General features: G+C 38.5%; 1 protein-coding gene across 2 annotated transcripts in view; it reads left to right on the top strand.

The window, feature by feature from the left end:
• The window catches only part of LOC125254258 (gastrula zinc finger protein XlCGF26.1-like), a 53457-nt gene extending 46415 nt beyond the window's left edge, over window positions 1-7042 (top strand). For both annotated transcript variants that reach the window (XM_048168807.1, XM_048168806.1), the window contains exon 3: window positions 5308-7042. In XM_048168807.1, coding sequence (XP_048024764.1) covers window positions 5308-6632 — 1325 coding nt within the window. In that variant the 3' untranslated portion in view covers window positions 6633-7042. The remainder of the gene's footprint in view (window positions 1-5307) is intronic.
• Window positions 7043-13774: the final 6732 nt, after the last annotated feature.

The raw sequence follows: 13774 nt of genomic DNA, 5'->3' as shown, positions 1-13774 counted from the left end.
CTTACCCTGCTTTCTCGGGTTTGAGATACCTCCCATTCTGAAACGGAAAACCCAGTTTCCCTTATTTCAGGGTTAACAAACTCTGAGTTTTCACTTAACCTCCTATCTGAAACAGGCCCCTGCTGTACAAGATTTTTTCATTAAGTCTTATGTTGTGACTCTGTGAACAAATGTTTCTGAACATGTCAAACACACTGGAAGATCATCTTCCACCTCAACAGCACAATGACAAAAGCTACAGCATAGAGAGTCCAACTGTGAGTTTAAATTACAGTAGGCTAAAAGTAGACAATTTCATTCACTAATACTAGCAGTTCTGTAAATGCACTGAATATTCAAGTCCTCGTCACGCAGGTACAATGGGAGAAGGCAAAAGGCTACAGTGCGTTACGTTGAAATCATGTACACCCTTTAAAGGGTTAGTTTACCCAAAAATGAAATTTCTGTCATTAATTACCCACCCTGATGTTGTTCCACACCTGTAAGACCTTTGTTCATCTTCAGAACACAAATTAAGATATTTTTGATGAAATCCGATGGCTCAGTTACCCCTTTTCCACCAGCACGAACCGGGTTCTAGTTCAGAGCTAGAGCTAGTGCCAGTTCGGAGTTGGTTCAACTGAAGAGCCATCTAAGAACCGGTTTGCCTTTTCACGGGCTAGAGAACCAGCACAGAACCAGGTCTTACGTCACTGTATATGTCTTATCTTTCACAGCAACGTTAGTTTGGCAGCACCAAACACACCGAGCTTGTTCGAGATGCATCGGCTTCTCAAAGACCAAATGCCGCATGACATCAAAGCACCGTGAGAACGATCAAAAAGCACAAGGAGTTGTATGCTCTACAAACGCTCCCGCGGCACTCCGATCGGTCCGCGCTGCTCCAGTGCATCTCAAACAAGCCTTCTATCAACAATGGCGTACTGTTGATGCTCATGGCTTTGCAAACCTACATCGGCATCCAAACATGGCTTGTCGTAATTGGTATATAGACGGAGATTACAATCGAATCTGCTATTAGCTTGATTAGCTGCTATTTCAAAAATAGTGGTCACAAGTTTCATGTTGGTCAGTAAAGACATTTAAATGCCCCTATGATGTCCTCATGCTCAATAACAATGGTGGGCTCAAAAGCCTGCATCACTGAGTAGCCTAGACCAGGGGTAGGCAAGTTTAGTCCTAGAGGGCCTCTGTCCTGCAGAGTTTAGCTTCAACCTTAATCAAACACCTGAACAAGCTAATCAAGCTCTTTAGGATTACTAAGGCTATAGAGGGTGTGCACTGACATCACTTTCCCACCGGAACGCGCTCCCTCAGCTGGACTGAGTGGCAAAAGAGCTGCTGCATGACTGGATTTAATAGGGGAAATTGCGAAAAGCCGAGATAAACAAATGATTACACTAAAAGTTGGGCTCGAAAGTGTTCCTTATGATATGTCAAAGAAACCTAATCCAAGGATATTGACATGCAGCCATGAATCGTGTTTCCTGATATTTATATGTGCTTGATTTCAACACCGGAGAAATACATAAAGCAAATCTACCTGTGAACACTATAACTACAATATAGGTAGGTTTAAATCTGAGTGATCACTTATAACAATGTTATATATCATCCATCCCTAAAACTTGTATAGGTTTTGTCAGTGTTTATTTAAAAGCACCCAATTTTGCAGAAGATGGTAAATATTTAATTGATAAGTTCCAAATCCAACATTTTGACACAAAATAACTGCAAATCCACATTCCTCTGGTGTACAGTTGTTTTTGTGAATTGAAGCGATCCATTTGCTGCTGCTTTCTGCAGCTTATAGCAGTCTATAAAAATATACCTCAGATATCTTGTTAAATCTATTTGTACAGTCAATCGCAAAGCTCTTTTCTTTTTTTGTGGTATTCACACTGAAAACCAATGCTGCCCCTCAGTCTTTGTGCCATTCAGTGGGTGTAACCGCAGTCATAATGGTCGACGGTGACGTCACATTCACACCCTCTATAGGAAGGCGAGTTGCTAAACTCTGCAGGACAGCAGCTCTTTAGGACCAAACTTGCCCACCTCTGGCCTAGACCAAGGGCAAAGAAATAATGCATTATATTGGCCAAAACATGGTTAACAGGTTTTATTCAAATAAGTAAATTTATATTATTACAATTAAATACCTGAAGCAAGTGCAGCATCTTTCTTTACTCTATATTGATGATGGTCTGACGAGATGGTCTGGCGCTCCACATAATCCTTGCGAAATACAAGAGCCCCGATCTCTATAAAAGTTCACTTTAAGAGGCCTTTCTTTACTGGAGGTCCGTGTTGCCTGCAGATTTGACAAAACTTTTACATTGTAGCTTTTATTACAAATTTGCAATATAGAATTAATAAAATAAATAAATTATAATAATGGAAATAAAAGTGACATTTGTACCATCCTGGATGAAGGACAGCCAGTTCTTAAACTGTGGAATATTCAGCCAGTCGGGGTTTCATCCAGAGCTGCGATGCTTTGAGTCTGAGAATTATTCATTGATATTATAGGATTAAATATTAGAGTTCTCGTTGCTTTGCCAAACACTGCCCCTCTCTCTGTGAATGGGACACTCTGAACCATATTCTGCTTGATCACCTGCAGCTTCCTGTGCCACACTGATGGCCACTGCGGCTTCATCTCCCTCAGCTCTCTCACTGCTCAGGCCAGCATCATCTCTGACCAACTGAACTGAAAACAAGCCTGAATCATAGTTCTGTCTCTGCATTTTGTTTCATTGTTGACTGCTGTTGTAATTTCATGTTAAATTATGACACAATACTAATTAAGGCTTCTGCATTTATTAACTGCTATTTCACTCTAAATGCTAACCTTGACTGCGTTACCTGTGGTGCTGTTTTCCCTTCCTCATTTTCTTGAAGTATCTCTGGATACTCATATCTGCTGCTGAGTAAAAGAAAAAAAAACAATAGCTCACCTAGCTAAAATTAGTAATCTTTGTCTTTCTAACTGTCATAGACCCGAAATAGTATAGTTCCCGCTTTCATATAGGCTAATTCAAAGCTACAAGCTACGGACATGATATGCGAAAAAACAACAACATTGTGGCCAGTTAATAATTCGGTTCCTTGTTTTATTAATTCGTTCACTCCTTTGAATAAAAAGTTCCCTCGTTTTGATTTAACTGAAACGAGGGAACAAATTAGTAATAATGAACTGGGGTCATTATTTCCTGTATTTCTTTGTGCTCTTTACACAGCTACTACCAAAGTCAGAACAGTTATGTGAGAAAAAGTTGCTTTACCTGGTTTTATGAAATATATCCACCACATCTCTGTGGCTGCGTTTTCACTGGCACAAATGATCAGATTTTTAGCTCGCATCTGACACAGATCAGGATTTGTTGCACACGTGAAAGCATAAAAATCCACACAAGATCCGTATCTGATCTGAGCCACTTCCAAATGTGGTTTTAAATCACACATATCCGATATCTGGACATGCGACCTATGTCTAAACACGCATGTATGATTCCCCTGACAAGGTGTGACAAGCCATGACAAGGTGTGGGCGACACATTTGCTTACTGAAAGGTAGCTTTTATGTTGTATTATGAAGCAGACGTGTCTGTATTCACTCGTACTAAAATGGGCAAGCTTATTATTAAGATGGGAACTTTATGTCCATCTATTTTTTCCTAGAAAGAAATTGCACACACATTCAGCAGCTGAATTTCAACCTCTGCCCAGTTCATTTAAAAGAGTCTGATGTGTATTTATTTTTTTTAAGTAAACCAAAAGCTTCACTGGGTAGGCTTATCTCTCCCTCTCTTATCATTATATTCAGATTCATTCTAATAAATATAATCTTACCTGCTACTTTATTTCACATTAGAATTGTAGATCTAATGACTGTAGATAAAATAAAGCAAATTACCTTTTTTTTCAGTCTATATCCGTTCAGTCAGATTTCGCGATGCAAAACATCAACTAACAGCTATTAAAATATCCATTCTGGCAGGTAATCATGGTCACCCGACGTGAAATATGTAAATAATTTTAATAGCATGGCCACTCCAAACCCAAGGGTCTAACATGTGCATAGTAAAGCTATCAATGACAATCATTATGGGTGGGAATTAATGTGTAAACGGATATCGGATACCAGTCACGTCTACAGTGAATGTAAACAGACTGGCCAAAAAATTGGATATGGTCAAAAGATTGGATCTGTGCATTAAGACTTGCAGTTAAAACACAGCCTGTGGGTCTCTGCACAGCATGTGAGATTGAGTTAGTTTAGTCAACCTCCTATCGACAACCCAGAGTTTAACTCATATGCCTGTTGAATACATAGTCAATGGATCACCGATTTCAAGTGTCAGCATAGAAATGGATGTTAAGCAGCAGCACACCATACTTCTTTTTTCTTCTTTTGTTTAGTTAGTGTTGGTGCATATCACCACCTATTGATCTATTGTGCATACAGAATTTATATTATACAGAAAATGTCCAGCAGCAAAAAAGACAACCTTTTAAGATCAATGATGTGTGTGATGAGGAAATTTTAGATGTGTGATGTGTGAAAAAAATGAACATTGGTTTGTCATAATAATGCTTTATAATTATAAATTACATACGTTTATTATATTATAATAGGCCTATATTTTGCTGTCATGCCCACTGAAACCTCATCTAAAGGGTACAAAACCAGTACCTCTGGAGCTGAGAGGCAAGTAAACTTGTTGTCTTTATATACCCTGAAAGTTACAGTTTTTGGAACTGGAAGTTGATGTTATCAGTTTACTTACCCAGGTAAGTTTAGGGATATGTTGCATGATCTACTTTCTTGAATACCTCCCTGGAGGGCCATTGTCCTGGAGAGTTAAGCTCCATCTCTAATCCCACCTGATTCTTTGAAAATTACTGGCAGGTGTGTTTGGTTAGTGATTTTACGACAGTTGCCCTCCAGGACTGACAGTGCCCTTTCCTAGTTGTTGAAAAATCTAACAGCACCATAAGAGATGTAACCCTGATCATATGCCAAAAGCAGGTCATTTGCAACTTCAGTAACACTGTTTCTGTGATATGATGAGTGTTTTGAAAAGGGGTTTGATAACTGCCAGCTTGAAAGTATTTGGGACAAGTCTTAAAGAAAGCCAAGAGTTATCAATGCTGAGAAGAGGTTGTGATGCTCGCTAAATGTGTGTAGGATCTAGCATACACATTTTTTTTTTTTTTTTTTTTGATGCTTTACATGTGTAAAAGTTTTGATGTCTGTTGTTTTGTGCCATTAAACTGTTTTTTTTTTTGTCTTTTTCATCTTAGACCTGAAGGCACTGAAAGAAGAGAGTCAAGAATTGAATGAAACTGAAGAAAAAGACCAGAATGATTTCAAAACTGAAGAAAAACCTTACATTAGCTCACAGACTGAAAAGACTTTATCACAAAAAAAAGCTCAAAAGACTAAAGGTCATTTTACATGCCAACATTGTGGAAAGACTTTCGATCAAAATAGAAACCTTAAAGTCCATGTGAGAATTCACACTGGAGAAAAGCCATTCACCTGCCAACAGTGTGGAAAGAGTTTCACTCAAAAACCAAGTCTTAAAGCCCACATGAGAGTCCACACTGGAGAGAACCCGTTCATCTGCCAACAATGTGGAAAAAGGTTCAATCGAAAAGGAAACCTGACAGTCCACTTGAGAATTCATACTGGAGCGAGTCCATTTATCTGCCAACAGTGTGGAAGAAGTTTCACTCAAAAAGGAAGCCTAAAAGTCCACATGAGAATTCACACTGGAGAAAACCCTTTCACCTGCCAACAATGTGGGAAAGGTTTCATTCGAAAAGCAAGCCTTAAAAGCCACATGAGAATTCACACTGGAGAGAAGCCTTTTACATGCCCTCAATGTGGAAAGAGTTTTAAACATAAAGCAACCCTTAATGCTCACATGAGGATTCACACTGGAGAGAAGCCGTTCGTATGTGGTCAGTGTGGGAAGAGTTTCAGATTTACTGTAACTCTTAATCACCACATGAGGATTCACTCAAGAGAGAACTGTTTTATATGTCATCAGTGTGGAAGGAGTTTCACAGACAGGAAACATCTTAAAAATCATGTAAAAATTCACTTTGGAGAGAAGCCTCACATGTGCGTTCACTGTGGAAAGACTTGCAAAAACAAAGCAAACCTTGAGGTTCACATGAGAGTTCACACTGGAGAGAAGCCTTTCACCTGCCCTCAGTGTGGGAAGAGTTTCGCACTCAAAGGAAATCTTGAGGTTCACATTAGGCTTCACACTGGAGAGAAGCCTTACAAGTGTCTTCAGTGTGAAAAGAGTTTCACATATCATAGAGACCTGAAATGTCATTCGCAAACTCATTCTGGAAATAAATTACAAGGTTCTGAGTGTGGAAAAAAGCTTATGAATGAGAGAAATTTCAAAACCTCTATAAGGCGGCGATTTAATTGTGATCGGTGTAATAAAAAGTTTATTTTGTCATCACACTTACAGATACACATGAAAATTCATACAAATGTGAGACCATATTTTTGTTGTTTTTGTAGAAAGAGTTTTAAATGGCTCAGCAGTTTAAAATGGCACCAGAAAATCTGTGTGAAATCAAAGCTACATTCATACAACAGGTGAATGTGGATCCAATTTGATTTTGCCCTTTTTTTGCCCTTTGCCCTAAAAATGAAATTTCTGTCATTAATTACTCATCCTCATGTCGTTTGACACCGGTAAGGCCTTCGTTCATCTTCGAAACACAAATTAAGAGTGTATGAAATTTCCATTCCAGTGTGAATCTCTAAGTCCGGTCCAGTGTGTAAAATCTGAGTATTCTCATTGCTTCATAACATTAAAGTAGAATCACTGTAGTCACATGGACTATTTTAACAATGTCTTAACTACTTTTCCGGACCTGGAATGTTGTAATTACATTGCTTTCTCTTGGCGATCAGAAACCTCTCGGATTTCATCAGAAATACCTTAATTTGTGTTCCAAAGATGAACAAATGTCTTGCAGGTTTGGAACAACACGAGGGTGAGTAATTAAAGGGATAGTTCACCCAAAAATGAAAATTTGATGTTTATCTGCTTACCCCCAGTGCATCCAAGATGTAGGTGGATTTGTTTCTTCAGTAGAACACAAATAATGATTTTTAACTCCAACCGTTGCAGTCTGTCAGTTTTACAATGCGTAGAAGTGTGAACTTTGTCTTTAGGAGTAAATAAAACTTGCATAGATAAATCCAAATTAAACCCTGCGGCTCGTGACGACACATTGATGTCCTGAAACACGAAACGATCGGTTTGTGCAAGAGAAACCGAACAGTATTTATATAATTTTTTATCTCTAAAACTCCCCAATGTCCAACTGCGTTCAGCATTCGGTTAGTGAGGTCACGAGCCGCAGGGTTTAATTTGGATTTATCTATGCAAGTTTTATTTACTCTTATAGATGAAGTTCCCACTTACATGCATTATAACAGTGGTTCCCAAACCTGTCCTGGAGGACCCCCAGCCCTGCACATTTTGTATGTCTAACTACTTCTGATACACCCATTTCAGGTCTTGCAGTTTCTACTAATGAGCACATGAGTTTAATCAGGTGTGATACATGAGGGAGACATACAAAATGTGCAGGGCTGGGGGTCCTCCAGGACAGGTTTGGGAACCACTGCATTATAAGACTGACAGATGGCAACGGTTGGAGTTAAAAATCATCATTTGTGTTCTACTGAAGAAACAAAGTCACCTACATCTTGGATCTTGGGTGCCCTGGGGGTAACCAGATAAACATCAAATTTTCATTTTTGGGTGAACTATCCCTTTAATGACCCTTTAAATTGGAAAAGGATCTACTATGGAGTTACTTTTTTTTCAATCAAACCTACTGTGTTGAGAGCAATCAAATTATATTGAAATAAAAAAAAAAAGTCTTCTGAACATTGTTTTTAAGTACAGATATAATTAAATATTTGAAAATGTGTTTTTCTCTGCAGTTCCCACACTTCACACGTAAATCTTTGTGGGTCTAAAACACTTGCTTGTGATTTCAAATGTAAGTGAAGCTGGGTGGTATCTACCCACCAGAATGAAAAGACTTTCTTTCGGTCTCTCTTGTTTGGTTGTACTTTGTTTTCCTGCCATCAGTTAGAGGAGAGCAACATGTCATTTGCTGGGTAAAATAGCTCATTTAATAAATTCAGTGAGAAGTGCATGAAGCTGGATAACGTGTGTAACTATCCATATATTTAATTCAAAACATGCGTTTGCTAGTGTTTGTCAAATCAGAGGCTTTGTTCTTTCTTTTGTATATTGTATGTTCAGATACTCTATATTCTAGGGACCTGTTGAAAATTATCAATAATACTGGTGCTGACTGGGAAAGGGTTTGTTAACCAAAACTTTAATTTCAGAGACAACAAATTTAAAAAAAATTATAATTTGTCTCATGAAGCGAGTTAAGCAAACTCTTGAGTTGTAGATATAGTTGACAAGTCGAAACAAATCAAAACATATATGGAGTAGATCAGGTCCATCAACACCCCTAAGCTTCACAGACCTATACCTCTTCCTGGGTCGACGTTTCATTCGACAACTTTAGGTAATTTTGATTTTTACACTATTTATTGTTTGATAATTGCATTTTATTAGCTGTGCATAAGCAGTGGTTCTATCGCTTGTTACTGCTGCTTCTTCGTCTGTGTTTTAATCTGGCGATGGTGTACTCTTTCAGAAGATGTGTAATAGCAGCCCCTACCGTATAATGGTAAAAATATGGATTGTCGGAAAATTCCATCAAGGATGGGACAGTCTTAGGGAAATTATAGTACTTGTAATTTGTAACCTGGAGCAGTGGGAAGCCACTTTTGCTGTGGCGGCCGGGGAGTGATTTGGGGTTAGGTGCCTTGCTTAAGGGCACCGCAGTTATGGGTAATGAGAGTGGAAGTCAGTGCTGTTCATTCCCTTCTCACACTTACATTTACTGCTGGTAATGAGAATTAGCCTCTTTGTTAGCGCGCCCGCCTCCCACACTGGAGACCTGTGTTTAAGGCCTGCACAGAGCGGGGCGAGTAGAATCCGTGGGGTAACGTTGGTATCGTGACCTGAATTTGGAAAGGAAGACCGGTGCTGCAGATACAAATGCGCATATCGTTTTGAATATCGTTCATGTTGACGACTTTCTATATTCCATTTATTTATTCCATTTATCTATTTCTATATACTCATGTTAATTATTCGCCCAGGAACACTCAGGTACATGATGCTCACTGTTTTGTTATTATTCTTGTGCTTCGACTCGTTTACTAAACTGAACAGCCATTCAGTATTCTATCTCTCGCCCAAAGCAAATTATACTTGCTGAATCAGCCCCCCCCCCCCCCCCCCCAAAAACAAAAAAAAACAAAAAAAACAATGGCGTCTGACAAGAGCCAGCTGTGCAAAACACAACGGGAAAACTTAATCGGCCATTGGCAACGTTGGACAATTTTTAAGTGATGGCCTTGGTTTGTCTCAGGCTTCAGGGACACCAACTAGTGTGAGCTGTGCTGGTAAAACCTCACTCCCCTGGCCTCAAGAGGCACACTAGCGACTGAAGCTAGAGGCTGCAGTCCTTAGCCTCCTTGTTAGCCCACCTGAGCAAGGCCAGTAGGACCCAAGGGCTTATATACATATATATATATATGTATATGTATATATATATATATATATATATATATATATATATATATATATATATATAGTGTATGGTAGATACTGTAGAACACAGCTGAAGTTATCTCTCACAGAGTATTGCCCCTCTGCTGTTGGACAATATAGCTGTGGCTGAATGGAGTGGAGGTGTGTGGCATTACAAGCTACACATACAAAGGGAAACACTCCAAGATTAGCTCAGCATGCAGTTAGCATGGTGGATGAAAGAGGAAAATCTGTCTGTTAGAAGCAGCTATTCTGATATGCTTGATCATGAGCTTGATCAGAAGGTCAGATCTATAAAGGCAAGAAAGCCTCATGTTGGATAGTCTGGTAAAAGATGTCTTTACAAAAAATGATTCAAGCCTTCTTAGATATGATACATTTAAATTGTGTTTACTTTATATCTAATTGGAAGTGATACATATTTAATAGGTCTAATGTAAAATGTATTAATAGTGTCATCTACAAGATTTATTTCAATTTGATTCAAGTTACTTTGATTTTGGAGTGCGCTATTTGCGCATGTGCAAGACAAGATGAGATAACGCTCACAGAGTGTGGTCACCATTTTCTCATGCTGGCTCTGTGAAGACTGTTACGACATAATCATTATTGGTAGGTATTTGTTTTGTTTTTTTTCTAGTTAAGAATTGACCTCAATGTCAAAATGTTTATATCATAATTTTGATTGAAATATATATTAAAATATATTAAAACATTACAATAAAGAGAATTGATGGTACAATACATAAGGAAACATTTAAATTAATTGAAAATTGTAAAGCATGCCATATTAAGTGAATATAGAGTTGGGTAATATAGATCCATGTAAACAAAAGCATATTTTCATGCAAGTACTGGTTCCCACTTCTAATGGTCATCTTCTCTTTCACAGTTTGACGGACATCACTAAGTGAACAGCAACCTCCTAGTTATAGTAAGTCATATTTGTTCAAATATTCTGATTTACTTGTTTCGTTGGTTAAATATGATATCTAATAATTCTTGTTTATTCATCTTTTTAGGATTGCGAATGTAGCAGTGCAAATAATGCCCATTGAAACTAGCTAGCTTGTATTTGTTGCTGCAGCATTTTAGGCAGACTTGTGTGTGTTTTAGGGGCAGTTTTCGCTATCCATGTCCATACACAGATTGCCCATGCACTTTTAGAACATGGAGTAAGCTTCTTAATAGCACATACAAAAGACATACTAAACAGGAAATACTAAAGCCAGAAGAATTAACCACATTCAAGTGGCATCTGTGCAAGGAGCTGGCAACAAAAAGAGATTATTTTCAACACATAAATGGACATCTCAGGCATAATGAAACCGTTCAGTGTATGTTTGTAGGATGTGCATTTAACAATAATGTTTACAATACATTTAACACCCACCGATGCAGGAAACACAATCCACATTAATTAAAAGACTTCAAAGCTAGTGTCATCTTTACAAGTTGTGAGTTGCATCAGTCAAACAATTCTGTAGATGGGCCAGAAGAGAGTGTGGATACAAATTATGAATTTGGTGATACTGTAGGAGTAGACCTGCCAAAGTCTATTGAAGAAAAACGTTTATTAAAGTTGGAAAATATTGTTCAGGTTCCAAAGTCAGCTGTTGATGAGGTCCTTTCTGAACTTCACTGATTTGTGATGGGTAAAGATGCTGTACTTAATATAAAGTACAGAATCTTTACCTGTCACAAAAGCAGTTGTATCTGTTCTATTCCAAAGTCACAATGAATCGGTAGTTGATGAGCTTTCCACTGTTTTATGCACATCTAGTCCACTGGGCATAGCTATTTCTAAGGAGGGCTCTCATGCTACTGCATATTAAATGTAAACAGTACTACACATTTCATTTTGGTGTTGCTGGGCTGGTTGAGTACTTTATAGAATTACAGAAGAATAGGACATTTCAATTTATTCCTATTTTACAGTCTTTGCAAAATCTATTCAGTCATAAAGGTGTCCTACATCATATCTTGACATTCAGATAATCAATTAGTCCATCAATTGATTGGTCTCTCCAGTATAACAAAACCATAAGAGATGGAAGCAAAATTTTTCTTTCTGGAGAAGATTTGAGAATAGCTGCGAAAGATGAGCACCTTTGGCTGCTCCAAAGAAGGAGGTGTGTTAGCTTGGTTTTCCATAAAAGCACCAATGCGCAACTTTTCCTGTGTCTCCCGATTGTCTCTCGATTACCTCATGCACGTCTCACCCAGACGTCCCAGGTGACCGCGCTCCCACCACGCGCACAGCGGCTTCGGGACCACCATCTCCAGCAAAACCAACTTTCAAGTCTTCAGTTCAAACCTTCCCGCGGAAACGGAAGAAGCCAACGAACTGCACCAGCGCTAAACCGAAACTCGACACGCAAAACTGATGCAAGTAACCGTTTCTCTTTTAGATAATGAAACTGATTTCTGTGCTGGCTTTCAAGGACTGTTAGTAGGTTTTTGCTACTTGCTTTCTCTCTTTCCCTTTCTTTACTTTCACTCTTGTATATATGTGTATATTCTGTATTTAGACGTGTAACCTCTGTAGTAGTAGTTTTCATATATTAAACACATTGTATGGTTCTTGGGTAATTTGCCACCAAGTTCCCATTCAAATCTATCCTCAATCTATCTAGCTGTTCTTTGCAAAACTGACAATGCCAACACTTACGGCTATGGATACATGTTGTAGCCTCTTTTGCAGTATTTGAGCAGCATAGTGTCTTCATTTCTCAGCTAGGTCAGTTGGTGAAAGGAACTGTTCAGTGGAGCCCATTCAATAGGTGGATTTGGTTGAGTTTTCTGGAGGTTCAATATACAGATTTTGTACTGGACAAAAGTCAGAATTTCAAATTAAGGATGTCGGGTGCTTTCCAACTTAGAACCCGAGAAACCCATGATACTAATGTACAGACAGCACAGGAGAATGAAAGTGTCCGCTGCGGTGTCAAAACAATGTGTTTTAACTGAGCACCTTTCACATCTTCATGTCAGCACTGGCTATCCTCCAGATAATGTGCATCTCTTTGAGGGTGTTGTTCCCGCTAAAATGGCACATTGTATCAAATTGTTGATATCCAGAAAGTCTCTTGACATTCTCATCGCATTGATACAGGCATTTCCATACAAATAGGGAGACAAAACTAATCACCCATAGGCCATACCACACTCTCGCATCCATCAACACTATAGATGGCAATGCACATGAAAACTGGACCTTGCTAAGATTGCTTCCTTTTATTATTGGGCTAATGTTGCCAGATAATGAGCCAGAATGGCAGGTGATCTTAGATCTTAAAGACATATTTGAACTGGTTGTAGCCCCTGTTCACCCAGATGAGACCATTGCATATCTTGAGGGCAAGATTTTTGAACACAGACACTGCTATCTTGAACTCTTTCCTCATGTCAAGCTCCTACCAAATCATCATTATTTATTTAGAGCACTATCCACAAATGATTTGTTGCTTTGGACCTCTAATTGGTCTGTGGACAATGAGATTTGAGGATAAACATAGCTTCTTCAAGCAGGTTGCTCAGTATACCTGCTTGTTTTACATACTACATACTAAGTGTTGGTAGTAGCAGGCACATGTCAATAGATCAGTAAGTGAGACTATTACAGTTTTATTCAGTAATGACCGGATGTAAAAAGTGTACCTTTATAGTAAGAAACAAACCGAAGGGAAAATGCACAACTATTGTAATTGTAAATTTTCCATTTTCTTCTAATTCATTGTTTGTCCTCAAGCCCTTCAAATACAGTTGTATTTTGATGATTTAGAAACAACAAACTCTTTGGTGTCCAAAACTAAAATTCATAAGATGGGTACAATTTATTTTGGCTTAAAAAATCTGCCACAGGAATATAATTCTTCACTTTCAAATATTCACTTATGTCTTCTGTTCAATTCTTTGGAAAGAGAGGTATATGGGTTTGGTAATATTTTTGAACCTCTGATAGAAGACCCCAGACTCCCTGAAAGTTGTGGTGCACAGATGGAGATACAAGGAAAAATCTTGTCTTGACTTCAGACAATTTAGTTATCCATTCCTTATGTGTATATGTAGGGAGCTGT

Source organism: Megalobrama amblycephala, linkage group LG19 (assembly GCF_018812025.1).
Source record: "Megalobrama amblycephala isolate DHTTF-2021 linkage group LG19, ASM1881202v1, whole genome shotgun sequence".
Lineage (NCBI taxonomy): Eukaryota > Metazoa > Chordata > Actinopteri > Cypriniformes > Xenocyprididae > Megalobrama > Megalobrama amblycephala.
The sequence above is the reverse complement of the archived record's forward strand: the minus strand, read 5'-3'. Positions and strand labels throughout refer to the sequence as shown.